The sequence below is a fragment of the Rhizophagus irregularis genome, chromosome 4 (genome assembly GCF_026210795.1).
Source record: "Rhizophagus irregularis chromosome 4, complete sequence".
Classification (NCBI taxonomy): Eukaryota; Fungi; Glomeromycota; class Glomeromycetes; order Glomerales; family Glomeraceae; genus Rhizophagus; species Rhizophagus irregularis.
The window spans coordinates 4160866-4180367 of record NC_089432.1 but is presented as its reverse complement, the minus strand read 5'-3'; the positions used below and the strand labels follow the sequence as shown (position 1 = coordinate 4180367).

The 19502-nt window shown below is 25.0% G+C and overlaps 5 protein-coding genes across 5 annotated transcripts; 1 reads left to right on the top strand and 4 right to left on the bottom strand.

Moving 5' to 3' along the window:
• Window positions 1-751: 751 nt before the first annotated feature.
• On the bottom strand, window positions 752-3017 carry OCT59_024228 (uncharacterized protein; the record flags this gene model as incomplete). The annotated part of the gene is made up of 5 exons (XM_025331820.2): window positions 752-1881; window positions 1955-2312; window positions 2386-2558; window positions 2649-2721; window positions 2799-3017. 5 exons carry the CDS (start codon window positions 3015-3017, stop codon window positions 752-754), a joined length of 1953 nt encoding a protein of 650 aa, XP_025181811.1.
• A 4741-nt stretch (window positions 3018-7758) lies between these two features.
• OCT59_024227 (uncharacterized protein) lies at window positions 7759-9441 on the bottom strand (the record flags this gene model as incomplete). The annotated part of the gene is made up of 5 exons (XM_025315906.2): window positions 7759-8285; window positions 8359-8719; window positions 8793-8965; window positions 9055-9127; window positions 9214-9441. The coding sequence occupies 5 exons, from the start codon at window positions 9439-9441 to the stop codon at window positions 7759-7761; spliced, it is 1362 nt and encodes a 453-aa protein (XP_025181810.2).
• Window positions 9442-11171: 1730 nt separating this feature from the next.
• OCT59_024226 (uncharacterized protein) lies at window positions 11172-11423 on the bottom strand (the record flags this gene model as incomplete). The annotated part of the gene is made up of 1 exon (XM_066135284.1): window positions 11172-11423. One exon carries the CDS (start codon window positions 11421-11423, stop codon window positions 11172-11174), a length of 252 nt encoding a protein of 83 aa, XP_065991322.1.
• A 1510-nt stretch (window positions 11424-12933) lies between these two features.
• Window positions 12934-15418, top strand: OCT59_024225 (uncharacterized protein; the record flags this gene model as incomplete). Its single annotated transcript, XM_066135283.1, has 7 exons — window positions 12934-14067; window positions 14140-14339; window positions 14406-14674; window positions 14876-15058; window positions 15127-15169; window positions 15251-15321; window positions 15399-15418. 7 exons carry the CDS (start codon window positions 12934-12936, stop codon window positions 15416-15418), a joined length of 1920 nt encoding a protein of 639 aa, XP_065991321.1.
• A 541-nt stretch (window positions 15419-15959) lies between these two features.
• OCT59_024224 (uncharacterized protein) lies at window positions 15960-17994 on the bottom strand (the record flags this gene model as incomplete). The annotated part of the gene is made up of 5 exons (XM_066135282.1): window positions 15960-16867; window positions 16942-17281; window positions 17352-17536; window positions 17616-17688; window positions 17767-17994. 5 exons carry the CDS (start codon window positions 17992-17994, stop codon window positions 15960-15962), a joined length of 1734 nt encoding a protein of 577 aa, XP_065991320.1.
• Window positions 17995-19502: the final 1508 nt, after the last annotated feature.

Here is a 19502-nt window from a genome sequence, read left to right as displayed (position 1 = left end):
TCAAAACCACGTGGTTAAATGGTTATTGCGTTCGTCAATACGTCTCTTTAATCTTGTAACCAAAGATTTCAATTTAGCTAGCTACTAGGACTTTAATATTAGAATTTCTCATACCCAATTCATCCTGATTCCTGAAAGGCAAAAAATTGTGACAATAAGTTTGGGTTGTACAATCAGTGATTAACAAATTTTTGCCACGATGATTATTCTATGTCAAATTAAACCTAATGATTAGATGATTGAAACTGAAAAGTTTAAGAGCTTTTTCGATTGTAGAGTATTAATACTAATTATATTATTTATTATTGATATAGATTGCAATTAAATTAAAACCTTTAATTTATTAATTTACTCTTTTTTTTTTGATGGAAAAAAGTTAGAAAAAGCTAAAATGATTTTTATCAAAAATCATTTTATATAAAATATCAAAAACTGACTAGATAACTTCTTTTATTCTAGCTTTAAGATTTATATTTCTTTTATTTATTATCTTTTTACAAATTGAGTTTTTTTCTATAAATCATCTTTTAAAAATAGAAAAAAATACAGGCATTAAAATTTTACACTTTTAAATTTAATATGTTTGAAAATTATATAAAACTGATTATATAAAATATATAATAAAATTACAACAATTTATTTATTTTATATTTTTTAAAGCAGTGTATTTACTATCTTGTAAATTTTAGAAAAATAAACATTGTGATGAATAAATATTCAATGTTTTAATTTAATAATTAAAGAAAAATTACTATAAATTATTGATTTTTTTTTGAAGCTTATCTAAATTATTCTTTGCCAACTCAAATCCTTGTTTGGCAGATTTTGTATACCAGTATATTGCTTTGTCTATATCTTTTGCAATTCCATTTCCTTCTTCATACATTAAAGCAAGATTATTTTGTGCTATATTATGTCCTAAATTTGCAGCATTTTGATATAATTCAAATGCTTTTTGCTTATCAATTTTAGTTCCAATACCATTATTATAACAATATCCTAGCATCATTATTCCATTTAAATGTTCACCTTCAGCTGATTGTTTAAACATTTCAAAAGCTTTATTACAATCCTTTTTAACTTCAATTCCATCTTCATATAATAAAATACCAAGATTATATATTGCATTTAAATTTCCAATATTTGCAGCTATTTCATACCAATAAAAAGCCTTTTTTAAATCTTTTTCAACATATATTCCTTTTTCATAACAATAACCAATATACAATTGTCCATTTGATAAATTTTTATTAGCCACTTTTTCATAATATTCAAAAGCTAATTTTTCATTTTTTATAGTTCCATTTCCATAAAAATAACATACACCAACAAAATATTGTGCTAATATATGATTTTTTTCTAATGCATTAAAAAAAAAATCAAATGCTCTCTCATTATTTTTACTTATTATAATTCCATAATAATTAAAATATCCAAGAATAAATATAGAATTTGAACTATTTTGATTAACTAATAACCAACTATAAAATTCTTGTGAATTTATGTCATGATCATCAAAATATTCAATAGTTTTCTGCTTATCTGATTCCCATTCAAGTCCTTTATTATTTAATTTATAAATTAAATCATTTATTTCATCAACTATAATGTTAAAATCTTCAATTGGAAAATTTTCTTGTTTACTTAATATTACCATAGGATCAATTTCTTTTATGTTTATTTTATCAAAATTTTGAATAAGTTGAGATAAATCTCCTTGTAATTCTGGATTATTAGTACTTAAAGAAGCTTCATTAAATTCTATTTCATTTGACATTTGATGATCTTCTACTATTACATCTGTTTTTGAAATTCTGGCATTTAGCCATTCAACTACTTGATATATCGTTGGACGATTATCTGGTTCCCCATCCCAACATTCTAATAACCAAATATAATTTAGAATTAATAATATTCAAATTATAAAAATTTAAAAACATAAATTATTACTTACTGGTATAAATTTTAACATATTCATCAGGAGTATCAGGAACAGCGGTTTCTCTATGACCTTGTGAAATATCTAAAGCTAAACAAATGTCATATTGTTCACCTTCAGCATAAAAAGGAGGTTGCCCACTGGATATCTCCCATAGTAATACGCCCAAACTATAAATGTCACTTTTTTCATTCAATGAGTACATTTGTATTGATTGGTTATTACTTCTTCGTCTGCTAAAACTTTTTGGATCGACGTAAGGAACCATTTCAAATAATTTAGATTGAAAATTGGATGATGCTCCAATTCTCTTGGATAATCCGAAATCTGCTAATTTGATTACGTTATTACGAACAAGTATATTACGGGAGTGCTATTAAAGAAATATTCAAATGAGTAATATAAATATATTATTATCAATGATCAAATAATGTTAAATAAATTACCAAGTCACGATGCACTATTCCTTCGTTATGTAAACATGATATGGCACAAGATAACTGGTATGCCATGTTATATTTGTCGGCCCAAGTAAGTTTGTTAAAGTTTTTCTTCAAATAACTTCGAAGGCTACCACCGTCGGCATATTCCATTACTAACCAATAATTATTATGATTATCTAATAAATAAAAAAATGATCATTAAAATGCATTCTCTGAATTTGCGATTAACAAGAATATTATCGTTATAAAGGCAACTTTATTAATACCTGACTCAAATTTTGTTATTCCATAGCAATGAATAATGTTATCATGAAAATCAACTTCTCGTTGAATTTTTAACTAAAATAAAATTCAAAATTTAAATGAGTATATTAAACAGAATCATAAACGAAAAAAATTATTTTATATTAAATTACCTCACGAACGATTTCTTTCACAGTGATTTTATCAAGACTAAAAAAAGATTTTAACGCAAATTGTTTTTCTGAATTTTTCCAATTTGCGCGAAATACTTTTCCAAACCCTCCGGTGCCAATATGTTGAATATTATTAAATTGGTTATATTCATAGAATTTAAAATATTCTTTATCGACTGCTTCCTCAACCCAATTGACCCATTCATTGGTAACTTGCATTTTGATATTATTGAACGTTATCAATAATGATAAATTAACAGTAAAAGTTAAAAAAAAATAAATAAATAAAAAGTAAATTATGCATGCCTTATTTATATATATATATTTTTTCTCCGATGATTCCGATGATGATCGCACAAGCGTACAGCATGATTTAGTATTACCTGCTACCAAACAAAAAGTCAATCCACCTTGGTACCGCAGTACGCAGCAATTTTCCTCATATAATGACGTCATCAAGAAAAAATTACTACAATTATGACAACAATATTGAATATATTAAAGATATTAAACCACATAATTATTTTCAAAGTATTACTAGAAGATATACAAATTCTTTCTCAAATTTTTTATTTGTTATAATGTTAAATAAAATTGAATAAATAATCTCTACCACAATCAATTCCAACAACATAATTGAAATCTTTTTAAAATGGGTTGTTATAAGATGAAAATAAGAATATTCTAAGTTATCATAAGAAAGTTTACATTTACTATATTGTTCAGAATATTTGAAAATATAATTTGATTTAATATAAATGTAATAAATATTACTTTTTGAAAAAAACTCTGAAGGGTTTTCTCAGTGAATTTGATGTAATGGTTGGTCATAATAATTATATGTCTGATATTTGACAAAATCTTTATAGATTATTTTAAGAACTAATTTATTAACAATAAATAATAAAATCGAAATTTTATACATTATTATGTAGAATTTGTGAAAAAACTAATTCAACAGTATTTTTTTATGTGATAATATTTAGGGTTGGATACCGGTCTTGTATCGGTCTTGGGACTGGTCTTCACGGTCTTCGGTCTGAGATTTGAGGACCGGACCGGACCGGGACCGATTATATAAAATTTATCATTTAATATAAAAATATTAAATTATAAATTATTAATAAAGTTTTCATTTCGAAATATCAAATTTTTCATATGTTGGTATTTTTGTAATATCAATATCATTTGATTCCTCATTGATGCTTTAAAATGTTAAAGTACTATATGCAATTATTTTGTGTTACATGATCAGTATCAATTTGATAATTTATTTTTATTCCTGTTGCAATTTTTTTTTTTCATATTTTTGATAGTTTTAAAATTATATCTAGTATTGATTTTATATATTTGGGTCATACTTAGTTTATAATGACAACAAAGGTAACTGGTAATAAATAATAAATTAATGTCATAATTTTTAGTGCGACCTGCATTTCATTATCTCGTTGATCCAACCCAACAATACTTCTATTATAAATAAGATAATTTAAAAATTTTAAGGACCGGACTAATCCAACCCTAATAATATTGGACAAATGATCGCAAAATGATCGGCAATATCGTGATAATATGGTGATGTCCGCCCTGTTAATGTTTACTACCTTCTAAGTTTAATGGTTATACGTTAAATAAACCTTACATCAAATAATTAAACTGGGATAATTTCCCTTACTTTATTTCTCTGGACTTAATAATATTAATAATATAAACATTAATTAAATCTCAGGCGTACCATGAGCAATTCCATTTGCAACGTGTAAAAAAGGGAATAATTATATTATCATTATTTTATAACGTTCAATCTCGCTATTTTATTTTAGATTTTACTGACTATACAGTACACAATTAAAATCAATATTTAATACATTAACAAAAATGAAATTCAATATTTTCCTTCTATTATTAACTATTTTTGTTCCCGTCACTTTAGCAGCGCCACCTGAATATGACGCTACTCCGGCTAGTGATAGTTCATTTTTTTGGAAATTTCAGTACAAGTTCTAGTAATTGGAATATTAGTAGTAGAGTTTATAATTTTGAAAATTTACCTGAACTAAAAAATATATCACGTTTATAATGTGATATACTATTTTGCAGCCACAGTTCAACCTTTTTCAGTTCAACCTTTTTTCTTTCTTTCCCTTTCCTTTGTCCTTTCCCCTTTTCCTTTTCACTCCCTTTATCCTTCCCTCTCTCCCTACAATTTCCTTAACGAAACATTTAGTAATGTTTCTTCTATTCCACATTTTTGATCTTTCACAAATTTCTTTAACGTTAAAATAATTTTTTTTTTTATATATATAATGTTGAACATTTTTCTCTTGTAACTCCTATTACGGCACTCCAGTCTTTTCATAAAAAATAACCATAGCCATTTTAAATAATTTTATTAATAATTAATATATATCAATAAATTCACTTTTGACTAATTTATTATTATTCTTGAAGAAATTAGTTGAGTATATAAAATAAAATTAAAAATGGTTGTTTTCATAATAATAAAAGATCCTATTAAAGTTTTTAATAATAAAGAAATTTAATTTCTTGTTAAAACATTTTAATTTCTTGAATAAACATATCATTTATTAACAGATATTTCCATTAGTATAAAATATACATGAATATAAAATTCTTTAGTTTATTTCTGAAAATATGTATTTCTAATAATACAATACATTTTTTGATGTACCTATTGATTTTCTTTTTTGGAGGTAAAAAAATTGAAAACAAGAAAACTGAGCGACTTATTCATATTGTGCGATGTAACTAACAGCTAATATTATGAATATATATTTCTTTTTATTTCAATCCTTCCACCATGATAATATTTAAGAATAATATGACTTCTTAATAATTGTTTTAGTTTGTAACTAAAATTTAATTTAAAATCATCTATACAAATGATAAATTAAAAAAAATATCCATCAATAAATGGATAATTATTTAAATGAATATTATAAAACTAATTAGCTAATATATAAGATTTCATGGAATCTTTATTTAAATTGGATATGGAATTCTAATATTATGAAAAATTAAATTCTTTACTTTTGAATGATTAAATATTAAAATGTAAATAATGAAATGAAATGTTATTATCAATTTTCAGTTCATAATTATTAATATTAAGAATAATTGCAATTAAAATTAAAACTTTTAATTAATTAATTAATTAATTAATTAACTCTTTTTTTTTATGGTAAAAAGTTAGAAAAAGCTAAAATTATTTTTATCAAAATCATTTTGTACAAAATATAAAAAAACTGACTAGGCAACTTCTTTTATTTTAACTTTAAGATTTACATTTCTTTTATTTATTATTCTTTACAATTGAGTTTTTTCTATAATGATAAATTATTTTTTAAAAATAGAAAAAAATACAAGCATTAAAATATGAAACTAACTACGTCTAACCTTCTTTCCCCCTAATATTATTAAAGTTAGGGGTTAGGATTAGGGTTGGGTTAGGTTAGATTAGGGGTTAGGTTTATTTATCACAACGTATCACACCCAACGGTCTTCATTTTTGGGGATTTGAAAATTTTTTGTTATTAAAATCCAATTTGTCACACCTTATTCATCATGGAAGGTTCTTAAAATAAATTTTTATACTTTTAAATTGCATGTGACACTTGTTACATATTTTATCTGTAACATCTTGAAATGGCTACACAATCCAAAAAGGAAATTTTGCTCCCGGCAAAAATTAACTTACATAAGGTTACTCAATTTGAAATTTTTTTGCAGGTCACTTGATAAAAAAAATGTTTTTTGTAAAATAAATCAAAAATGACATTTAAAACCACCTTTGTCATCTGAGGAAATTTGCAGAGAAGGCAAAAATACATTTATTACATTATTTTTTAAAATTATATATTGATATATTATCATAAACTTTTCTTGTCATTTTGTTTTAGAGAACGTTACAAATAAGACATGTAACACTGTAACAGGATGTTACATATATATATTCTTAATTGAAATGAAAAATATTATAGCATAAACAAAATATGCTTAAGAATAAGGCCGCTCCGATAAATAGTTTCATTTAGCATCAATCCCCCACATTTTTGCCAAAAAATTGTATTTAAACGAACACTTTGTATTAAATATTATTGGTCAATTAGCTTTATTAGACAAATGATTGTTTAAAATTTTTTGTATTGTTTAAAATTTATTATGATCTCCCACAAATTTTCTTATGCCATCACTGCCATGTGATGTCAAATGAAACTATTTGTTGGAGTGGCCTAAAAGAAAATTATATAAAACTGATTATAACAATTTATTTATTTATAATTTTTAAAGCAATATATTTACTATTTAGGAAATTTTAGAAAAATAAACACTGTAAATAAATATTCTTAATAATTAAAGAAAAATTACTGTTAATTATTGACTTTTTTTTGAAGCTCATCTAAACTATTCTTTGCAGATTCATATCCTTGTTTGGTAGATTCATTATTTAAAAAAATGGTTTTCTTGATAATTTTCATACCAATAAATTGCTTCATTTATATCTTTTGCAATTCCATCTCCCTTTTCATACATTAAAGCAAGATTATTTTGTGCGACATCATCTCCTAAATTTGCAGCATTTTGATATTTAAATGCTTTTTGATTATCAATTTTAATTCCAATACCATTATTATAACAATATCCTAGTATCACTATTCCGATCCTCCTGAATATCCTCCTTCAGCTAATTGCTTATCCAATTCAAAAGCTTTATTATAATCTTTTTCAACACCATTTCCATTTCTATAACAATTACCAAGATTATATATTGCCACTATATTTCCGTTATTTGCAACTATTCACACCAATAAAAAGCCTTTTTTAAATCTTTTTCAACACCTATTCCATTTGTATAGCAATAACCAATATACAATTGTCCATTTGATAAATTTTTAATGGCCACTTTTCCATAATATTCAAAGGCTAATTTTTCATTTTTCTAGTTCAAAAACAAATAACATTCATTAACAAAATATTCTGCTAATATATGATTTTTTCCTGATGCAATAATAAATAAATTAAATGCTTTATCATTATTTTCATTTATTATAATTCCATAATAATTAAAATATCCAAGAATAAAAATAGAATTAGAACTATTTTGATTATCTAATAACCAACTATAAAATTCTTGTGAATCTATGTTATGATCATTAAAATATTCAATAATTTCCTGCCTAGCTGATTTCCATTCATTATTTAATTTATAAATTAAATCATTTATTTCATCAACTATAATGTTATAAGGAAACTTTTCTTGTTTACTTAATATTACCATAGGATCAATTTCTTTTATGTTTATTTTATCAAAATTTTGAATAAGTTGAGTTAAATCTTCATTAAATTCTTGTTCATTTGACATTTGATGATTTTCTATTATTACATCTGTTTTTGTAATTATGGCATTTAGCCAATCAACTACTTGATATATAGTTGGACGATTATCTGGTTCCCCATCCCAACATTCTAAAAGCAAATATAATTTAGCATTAATAATATTCAAATTATAAAAATTTTAAAATATAAAATTATTACTCACTGGTATAAATTTTAACATATTCATCAGGAGTATCAGGAACAACAGTTTCTCTATGACCTTGTGAAATATCCAAAGCTAAACCAATGTCATATTGTTCACCTTCAGCATAAAAAGGAGGATGCCCGCTGGATATCTCCCATAGTAATACGCCTAAACTATAAATATCACTTTTTTCATTTAATGAATACATTTGTGTTGATTGGTTATTAGTATTTCTTCGGCTACTAATACTTTTTGGGTCGACGTAAGGAACCATCCCAAATAATTTAGATTGAAAATTTGATGATGCTCCAATTCTTTTGGATAATCCAAAATCAGCTAATTTGATTATGTTATTACGTATAAGTATATTACAGGAATGCTATCAAATGTATATTCAGATAATCAATACAGGTATAATATTATTAATAATCGAATAATGTTAAATAAATTACCAAATCACGATGCACTATCCCTTCGTTATGCAAGCATGATACAGCGCAAGATAACTGGTATGCCATGTTATATTTATCGTCCCAAGTAAGTTTGTTAAAGTTTTTCTCCAAATAACATCGAAGACTACCACCGTCGGCGTACTCCATTACTAACCAATAATTATTATGATTATCTAATGAATAAAAATAAAAAAAATCATTAAAATGCATTACTTTGAATTTTAAATATTATATTTATTAAGATAACTTCGGTCAATAATACCTGACTCAAGTTTTGTTATCCCATAGCATCGAATAATGTTATCATGAAAATTAACTTCACGTTGAATTTTCAACTAAAATAAAATTCAAATTTTAAAAATTTAAAATAAGCATATTAAATAAAATCATAAATGAAAAAAATTATTTTATATTAAATTACCTCACGAACGATTTCTTTCACAATGATGTTATCAAGACTAAAAAAAGATTTTAAAGCAAATTGTTTTTCTGAATTTTTCCAATTTGCGCGAAATACTTTTCCAAAACTTCCGGTACCGATATGTTGAATATTATTAAATTTATTGTATTCATAAAATTTAAAATATTCCTTATCGACAGCTTCCTCGATCCAATTTACCCATTCATTTGTATACTCGGTATCTTGCATTTTGTGATATTATTGATGAACGTTATCAAACGTATTGAATAAAAAAAAAATAATAAGTAAAAAAATTATTAGAGTTTTATTGTGTATCCCATTTTATATACTTTTTTCAGTCGTACAAATGATTTAGTATTTACCAAACAAAAAAGCTGATCATGATGCCGCAGTAGTACCGAAGTACGCAATTTATTTAATGACGTCATCATGAAATTTCGAAAAAAAATCCGTATAAATATTATCAAATGTCGTATTGTAAAAATAATTTAAGAATTTAAAAAAATTGTTAAATCAGGCGTATAAATAGTTAGTGTTAAATTTCTTTTTTCTTTTGATGTTGCGATTAGTTGTAGTGTTCTTTGTATGTTTTGTTTTTGTTTTTGTTTTTAGTAGATAGATACTTTATTAGCAGATGCACGTCGTCTGGAACATGATGCGCAGTTTCTGCGATCATTATGTTATTAATAAAGTTTTGTTTGGAAAAAAACAAAATTATCAGTTATCCTCATAAATTCATGCAGATTTTACATAATTGTTATTTAGGTCGGTTATTTCATATTACTATGTACAGTATTAGCATAATAATAAAATTATTGGATAGTAACGGAATTTTATTATAAAAATTGCATGAACGGTCCCGCCAAACCGATAATATTATTATTGGACGATTTAAACTATATAATAGTCTAATGTGGCACGACGTGCCGCTATAGACTATTATTTAGTTTAATCAACCAATAATATATAATTTTCAGGAAAGATAACAATGCTGACGTTATTTGAAAAAAATTGAATAAATGATCCCTACGATGCGACAGTTTGCGTTTACAAAAAAAATTAATTTGTATTTGTGATATGATGAAATACCTATATAAATAGTTCTTTATGATCCCTTGTAGTTTTTTTTTTTGTGTTAGTCAACCAAAAAGTTTATACATAATAAAAAAAAATACATAGCCGTAATCTGTAGGTGTACCAAATACTCCACCATACGGCCCATACGCTATAACTAACTCCGTTATAATAACTATGAGATCCATATTACTGCTATGTATTAACTATAATGAAAAAAAAATAAAGTAAAATAGTAACTAACTACATCTGGAAATATTTTTTTTCGTTAAATCACGTGACTTAAGCCGTTGTAATTGTCTACGAATTTAAAGAGTAAACCTAATAACAAACTAATACACAATTGAAAAATAAACGATGTCCAGAAATTCAAAAATAGCCAATTTGACCCAGCCGAAATCCAAAAATCCAAACTATATTCCAATCTAATTGTCAGTCTTATCCTGTTCACCTTCCACCCTCCAACGCTTTTGACATTTTTTGGCCGGAGGGCTATTTTTGAAGCGTTTATCGTTCGCGTTCGTCGGTTCTTCTTCCTTATTTTAAACCTTTAAATTTTTCGTTGGGGATTATGAATTTTTTAACTAAATCACTTTGTTCCGCTGTACGAATAATTTCTTCGCCAATTTCAAATTTTTTATCGTTATTATGAACCCATCCACACAAAACTTCTTCTTTAATCTTATTCTCCATGGCCACCTTACTAATAGTTCAACCAAAATTTCGTACCAAATTTTTTCATTGGATGTTGTATTTTGATATCCAATTTTGCCGTATGTTCTTTTGTAGTTGGAAAATCATATTGAGTATACGCAAAATCTATATCTTCGATTTTTCCTTCTCGATACTCATTTATTATATCAATTACTTTTTTTAGTGAAACGTTATCTCTTTTTTAATTCTATTTGTGATTTTTGTAATTCTTTGTCATTCTCCTTCTCTATTCCTTTTCTAAATTTATCAATCACCTTCGCTACTTTCTCTACCGGCAACTCCATAGGATTCCGTTCCCTTATTTTATTTTCAACCTTATCTAACCCCGTATAGACTCTATTTGGTGGAGTTTTAGGTGATGAATGTATTGAAACTTCCTTTTGGTTCCTGTTGTTATGAACGTTCTTCTTCGTTTTCAACATCTCCTTACTCTCTTCTGTTTTACCACTAAAAATATCCTCACGATTTCTCACTTTTCATACTTTATTTATATCGTTTTCTTTTAGTGACTTCTCCACTGCTGCTTTCATAAAATTTTGATCGATAAAATATGCTATGATTTTCCAATTTTTTTGATATTTTAAGGATCTTTTTATATGCAATAACGTCGTTTTTATTCAGTTTTTTAAAAAGCTCATTCTCATTCTCTTCGTATACAATCTGATCCACTGTTTATTAATACCTAAACCGAAAGAGCCTCTCTCAAAAGTCTTTTTATGAGTTTCTTTTAGAAGAATTGAAAAAATAAGAATATTCTAATCTTACAAAAGTATCATTACAAAGTTTACATTTATTTTGTTAAAATATAATTTGATTTAATTTTAAATGTAATAAATGTTATTTTATGAAATAAATTCCAAAGGTTTTCTTCTCATTTCTTTCCATAAATTATAGTTCAAAATTAGAAAATTTATTCTCAAGTTAAATGAATATCTAATTAAAAGGAGGGATGATCAATGATGACTTTATAGCTATTAAAATGTAAAATTTTTTTTGCTAAAATATTATCAAATGATTTTGTGACATGAATGATAATTTTTTTAGTTTTGAACAAGATTTCAATAAATCTTCAAATTCTTCCAAAGATATCTATTCCAATTCCACCGGTAAAACTTCAATATTTAAACACGTTATTTTAATCGTGTGAAAAAATAATTTGTTGAAAATGGTGATGAGATGTATTTCGTAATAACAATGTTGTATCGATCGTATATGTTGCATTATTTGTTATCACTTCAATTGCATTATTCGTATGAGGACAAAACTTTTAGAGTATTTATTGTGGTTTGTATTAATTTAATAGCAACAAATGTTAAACCTTTCTCTGTAACTAAATTTAGTAAAGAATTTCAAATTTTGTTAAAAAAATTCCTCTTAAATTATCATCATTAGTTGGTGTGGAACGGCATGGCGTTATGTGCAATATTTTTTTTTTACTGGTGGAGCATAAGTGCATTTGTAGTGAGGTCGAAGTACTTTTAATATAATAAAAATTCGGTTTATTCTTTTCAATTTTTTATATTTTTACCGTCAACAATATATACATATATATAGTATTTTACGCAATATTTAGAATGTAATATTTGGTAATTTACTTGCATAAAAATTTTCTTTTTTTCAAATTCTAACATTATTAAACACAAAAGCCAAAAAATTATAAACATTTATATGATTTGGATTGGTTTGAAAATGTTGTGAAATCAAACACTTTAGTCTTTGTTCTTTTCAACGTGAGACATGCAGATCAATGTCACATTATATGCATTTTTGTCCTTCGATAATAAAAACCGAATTTTCCGTAGTACTAGGGCGAATTCGCCGACAGAAAATTATACATCCTATACATCCTATTCAACGGTTCATTAAATAAGAATTTGAAAAACTATAAATAAGTTGAATTTTCTATACTTACTTATACTGTAATATTATAAAATGGAACTTGTAAAATTAAATGATGAAAATTCTTTTGATCCAACACCCAAATTAAAATCTAGTCCCGTACCGATTTTTTTTATTTCTTTTAACTGGGAAGATAATTATTGTATTCATTGTGGAGAAGAATACACAACGGCGATTTTTTGTAACCAAAAATACTGCAAAAAATGTTTATTGAGTTATTTAACTAATATAACTGATAATAATCTATACTTGGACGTATATTTATTCACAAAGGATTTGGAATGTAATGAACACGAAATAAGTAGAACAAAAATACCACAAAATATTCAAGAATGCTGTAGAAATTGCTTGATAGTATTTTATTTTAAACAAGTATTTATTGGCAATAATTCGAATATGAAAAGTAATCTGTACATTTGCGAAAACGTGATTGAAAGTGAAAGATATTGTAAACTATGTGGAAAATTATTATATCAAGGAACAGATTATTATATTATGAGAGAATTTAAATTATGTTCAAATTGTTATTTAATCTCTTCTGGATGTGTAGAATCAACCTTAACTAAAAAGTTTATTTCAATTATTTATTTACCATTTTGGGAATATACAAGTACTTGTTATTGTGATAATAAATTATTATTTATATCAAACTGTCAAAAGTTTTGTGATAATTGTTTAATATTTTTTATTGGATGTAGATATTGTTTAACAACAAATATTATTTTTGGAATTACAAATCAATCGCAATGTATAAAATGCAAAAGAGTATCAACTATTATTTTTGATAGAACAAAAATTATTAGTATTAATAGTGGAGATAGCGTTATAGATGATTTTCTTATTAATATAAGACATGATTTTTTGAATCAATTGAACATAGATAAATTCGCTAACGATTTAAAAAATGTTAAGTATTTCATTCCATCCGAGATATATAATAATTCTTTACGTGATAAAATTAAAGGAAAGTTAGGAAAATTAATGAGATATATACCATATTCTAAATTTAAAAATGTAAAAAAAATAGCAGAAGGAGGATTTAGCGTCATATATCAAGCAACCTGTTACTGGATATATAGTTTACAATTGAAACATTGGAAGAGAGAAATTGTCATTTTAAAAAGATTCAAAAATCTTCAATATGCTAAAAAATATTTTTTGAAAGAGGTAAATACTTAAAAATTCGTATTTTTTATTTGATGTTTGCAAAATATTTTAATTTTAATCTCGAATTTATAGTTGGAGTCGAATCATCGATGTTATTACTTAAATTCAAAGATTATTGAAACTTTTGGTTTTACAAAAGGTCCCAAATTGGATGATTATATATTAGTTATGCAATATGCATCGGAAGGAGATTTACATAAATATTTACAAAAGAAATTTACAAAAATTGATTGGAGTCAAAAGTTATCAATTTTATATGATATTTCATCAGGGTATTTATATTTTAAATATATTGATAATGATTACTTTGTAATACTAATTTAATAATCTTATTTTAGACTTATGGCTGTCCATGATTCAAATTTCATACATCGAGATTTTCATAGTGGAAATATATTGGTAAGTAATTTCAATGATGATTATGTTACGCGCACTTTTTATAAAATAGGAGATCTAGGATTATCACGATCAGCAAATGATACCTCATCGGATGATGAAATATATGGAGTAATACCTTATATTGCACCAGAAATATTTAAAGGATCAGCATTTTCTAAAGAATCCGATATTTATAGTTTGGGTATGATTATGTGGGAACTTACAACAGGTTGTAAGCCTTTTGCTAATGTTGAACATGATCATAGACTTATTTATAATATTATTGATGGTGTACGACCTGAAATTACAGAAGATACACCAGAATGTTATGCTAATTTAATGAAAAGTTGTTGGGATTCTGATCCAAAAAAAAGACCTTCTATAAGTAAAATTTGGGATACTTATAAGTCATGGTATATACAAATTTTAGACGCTAATCAATTTTACCAAGCTGAACTAAAAAGAGAAGGGTTAATATATTCAACGAAGCTTCCCAAGTTTAATGAAAAATCTCATCCAAAAGCTATTTATACAAGTAGATTATTAAACTCTTACATTTCTAAATGTTCATCTATATTTACTAAATGTTCATCCATCAGTTTTTCATCAAATGGTATGTACTGCGCTATTTTAATAAAAGTAATCTTTGGGTAGATGATTTTAAAATTCTTTTTTTTATAGATTACATTTCAAAAGAATTAGAATTAGACATAGATATTAAAAGGTAATTTAAAATTAAAAATATTGTTAATTATAATTTAAATCCAACAATGAAAGTCTTCAATAAAATACAATTTTATATTAGTAGTAGACTCACCTCACTTAGAATTAAGCGAAATATTGAAGAATTAAATATTCATTCTTGTGAAAATGATGGTGAATATTTTATTTGATTTTAAAATATTAATAAAATTTGTTATTTATATTTATTTATCTTTCTAATTAAAAAATAGGAAAACGCATTAAAAATTAGATCCAGTTATTCAAGAACTTTCTCTCACAAACAACAATGAAGAACTAAGCGATGCGTATATAAACTGGTGTATATCTTTTATTATTTTTTAAATTTGATTTATAAGACGCAGTTAAAATAATAAATATAGTAATATATGTTGTAAAAAAATCTTAACGGTTAATATGGACTTAACCGGTTAATTAAATCATAAATTAACTTGCAATGATTGACAAATTAAATTTTTCAAAATGTTGTTCCGTTTATAAAATTAAAATTCACTCCAACTTATCTATGAAAAAATGTAAGATTTGTATAATGAGATTCGCAAGTTTCAGCACAGTAAAGAAAATTCGGTTATTTTTAGATTTATGAAACAACATATAGTTTTACATTTATAGAATAAATACAGTATAAAAATTTTATTATTTTAATATTTTTTTTTTTTACTTCTTTTTATTATTAAATATTTTGAACTTAATATTCGTAAATAACGTAAATAACGTAAAAAACTTATCATAATAAAATATCAAATATATTTTCATATTATTTTATATTTATATTAAACTTTGACTCGTTTTGACTTACGAGTTAACTCGTCAGAAGATTCATTTTTTTTCTTATTCATAATCTTTTGATGTATTTCAGTTGCTTTTTGCTTATCGATATTTGTTCCAATTCCATTATCATAACAATATGCCAACATTTTCATTCCGTATAAATAACCTCCTTCAGCTGATTTTTTAAACAATTCAAAAGCTTTTTTATCATCTCTAATAATTCCTTCCCCATTTTTATATTTAGTACCCAGATTACTCATGGCTACTATACTTTTATTTTTTACAGCCTTTTCATACCAAAAAACGGCCTTATTTGAATCTTTTCCCGTACCTACGCCTTGACTATAACAATATCCAATATCTACTTGTCCTATAGCATAATTCCTATATGCCAATTTTTCAAAATATTCAAAAGCTAATTTCTCATTTTTTGTTGTTCCTAATCCATATTGATAAAATTTACCAACATAAGATTGTGCTAATATATGATCTTTTTCTGACGCTTTTAAAAATAATTTAAATGCAACTTCATGATTTTCATTCGTTGCAACTCCATAATAATTAAAATATCCCAATAAAAAATTCGAATTTGAATTCTCCTGATTATTTATTAACCAATCATAAATTTCTTGTGAATTGATATTATTATTTTTAAAATAATCAAGAATATGAAGTTTTCCTAATAATCCTTTATTTATCGTCTCAAATATGTATTCTGTTGTTTTATTAACAATAATTTGATATGATATATTATTTGATGAATTTTCGTTTCCGTTTAAATTCGTACGTTCATTCGTTAATTGGTTATTTACACTCGTTTTCCTCGCACCTGATTGTAAATTAATTATTCTTAATCTATTAACAACATTGTTCATAGATGGTCGATTATCTGGTTCGCCGTCCCAACATTCTAGATAATGAAATATACGTACGTCATTACTCTTTATTTTATGTAAAATATTAATTAAATAACGATAAACTTACCAGTATATAGTTTAACATAATCTGCAGGAGTATCAGGAACAATTGGTTCTCTGTAACCTTGTAAAATTTTTACAGCCAAATTATTATTATATGGTTGACCTTCTACATAAAAGGGAGGCTTTCCGCTTGATATTTCCCATAAGAGCACTCCAACACTGTATACATCACTTTTTTTTTCATCTAATGGATACAATTGTTTGTCGAATCTTTTTGGATCAATATAAGGAATTACGCCGAATAAATCTATTTTCTTCTTAGATGTCGCTTCCTTAATTCGTTTTGACAACCCAAAATCAGCTATCTTGACGGTATTTTGATAAACTATTATATTACCAGAATTCTATTAAAAAGGTTTAAATTAATTAAATAATCATAAATTTTTTATTAATAAGTATCTCAATAATAATTACCAGGTCACGGTGTGTGATTCCTTTGTGATGCAAGTACGAAACAACGCGAGCCAATTGGTACGCTAAATCGGATTTTTTTCTCCATGTGAGATTATGAAAATTTTCCTTTAAATATTCTTCAAGAGTTTCACCTTCAATATAATCCATTACCAATAAATATTTCTGAATTTTACCAAATTGGTTTTCTAAATTAAATTAAAAAAATTTTTTTTTTTTATTATGGTTTTATTATATTTTAACAAAAATATTAACGACGCAGCATACCTTGATCCGCAATGGTGATCCCGTAAAAATTAATAATATTTTCATGAGAATCAATTTTACGATAAAGTTCAAGCTAATTTAAATTTAAACGAAATATAAATATAAAAGGTTTTTTTTTTAAAAAAAAAAAGCAAAAATTTATTTAATTTACCTCATTAATAATTTCTTTAATGGCATTATCATTAATATTAGAAAGAGATTTCAATCCAAAAAATTGAAAATTATTTTTCCAATTTGCACGATAAACTTTCCCAAGGTCACTGGTACCAATTTCTTTAATATTCCTAAAATATTCATATTCGTAATGTACAATACGCTTCTTAGAAATAGCTTCCTCAACCCAATTAACCCATTCATTAGTTTCGGTATTATATGACATGATGAATATAAAATTTATTATTATTATTGCGGGTTAACGATAACGAGAAAAAAAGACTTTTTTTTTAAAAAAAAAATTAAATTTTTTTTTTATGCTATTTATATAAAATTAGTATGGTCGTTTCCAAGTATGGTGTCATTCTTGTTTTTTTAATAAACAAATTGTTCCTCAATAATATTAGAAGAATACTTCTTTAGGATCAACCTGTAGAATTAACAATTACTTGCAGGCGTTTTGAGCCACAGCCACATATGTAATTGAACAGGATTTTAAACAAAGAAAACTTAACCCTCTTACTTTTAAAACTCCTATATCAGGAATGTGATCAATAAATCCAGCGTTGATCAAACACCGATTATTTTTTTCAACATTTGAAATTATGATTGATAAGACTGAATTGGATTCTTTAAACATTAAATCAAATCATTGTGAAACGTGAATTCTTCTTAGGCGGAATTTTTTTGAACCATTATTTGACCATTTACCGACAAAAAGAGTGTAATTTCTGTTTGTGTAACGAAAAAATTTTTTGTGCGACAGAAATTTGTGCATAATAAGCGTAGTTATATTCTAATAATAACTATTGTTTAATGAGTTCGGTATCTGAAATTTCCTTACTGCATAATATAATAATACTTTTATTAGATATTTGTGGAAGGGAAATTTTTGACGGCCCTATAATATTTAATTGTATCACGAGGATCAAATCATTCTCCGCAGTATAATTTTGGAAATTGATTATCATTTTTGATGTAAGTTTAAAGTTTAAACGAATTTCGGAAGTTTATTCTTATTCTACTATATAAATTGGTTCTGTTAAAATCCTCGAGTTTAACTTTATAATCTTATTTTCCTTATTTGAATAAATGAAAATTTTTAACGTCCGATACATCGATTATGTAATTAACGCGTCCAAGAAAATTATTATAAATAATACCCATTTTTCCTTTCTATCTTTTATTCATTAAACAAATCTTTTTCGATTCAATTCATAATGTCACTCTCTGAAGATTGTATTAGAGAAATCATCGAATATCTTTCAGAAGATAAAAGATCATTATATTCATGTTTACTTACCAATAGATTATTTTGTCGATTTGTTATACCAATATTATGGAGAAATCCTTGGATAAATATTGATTTAAAATGTATCGATTCAAAAGAAAAAAATTATTGGAATATACTTGGAAGAACTATAATTAAATGTTTTTTACAAGAAATCAAAAATTCTCCCTTCTTATTAAAAAAATTTAATAAAGATCTTTTATTATTATTACAAAAACAACCATTATTCAATTACGTTTTATATATTCAAATAATTTCTTTAGATGTAATAAATAAATTAATCAAAGGTATATTTGGTAATATTGATGATAAAAAAATTATTCAAAAATATCAAAAAAAATTTTGGTCATTTTTTATGAAAAGATGTTCAAAAATTAAATATCTTGATATGCCAAATTTTAATATTTTTGAATTTTCTATATCAAAAAGATCATTATTATCAC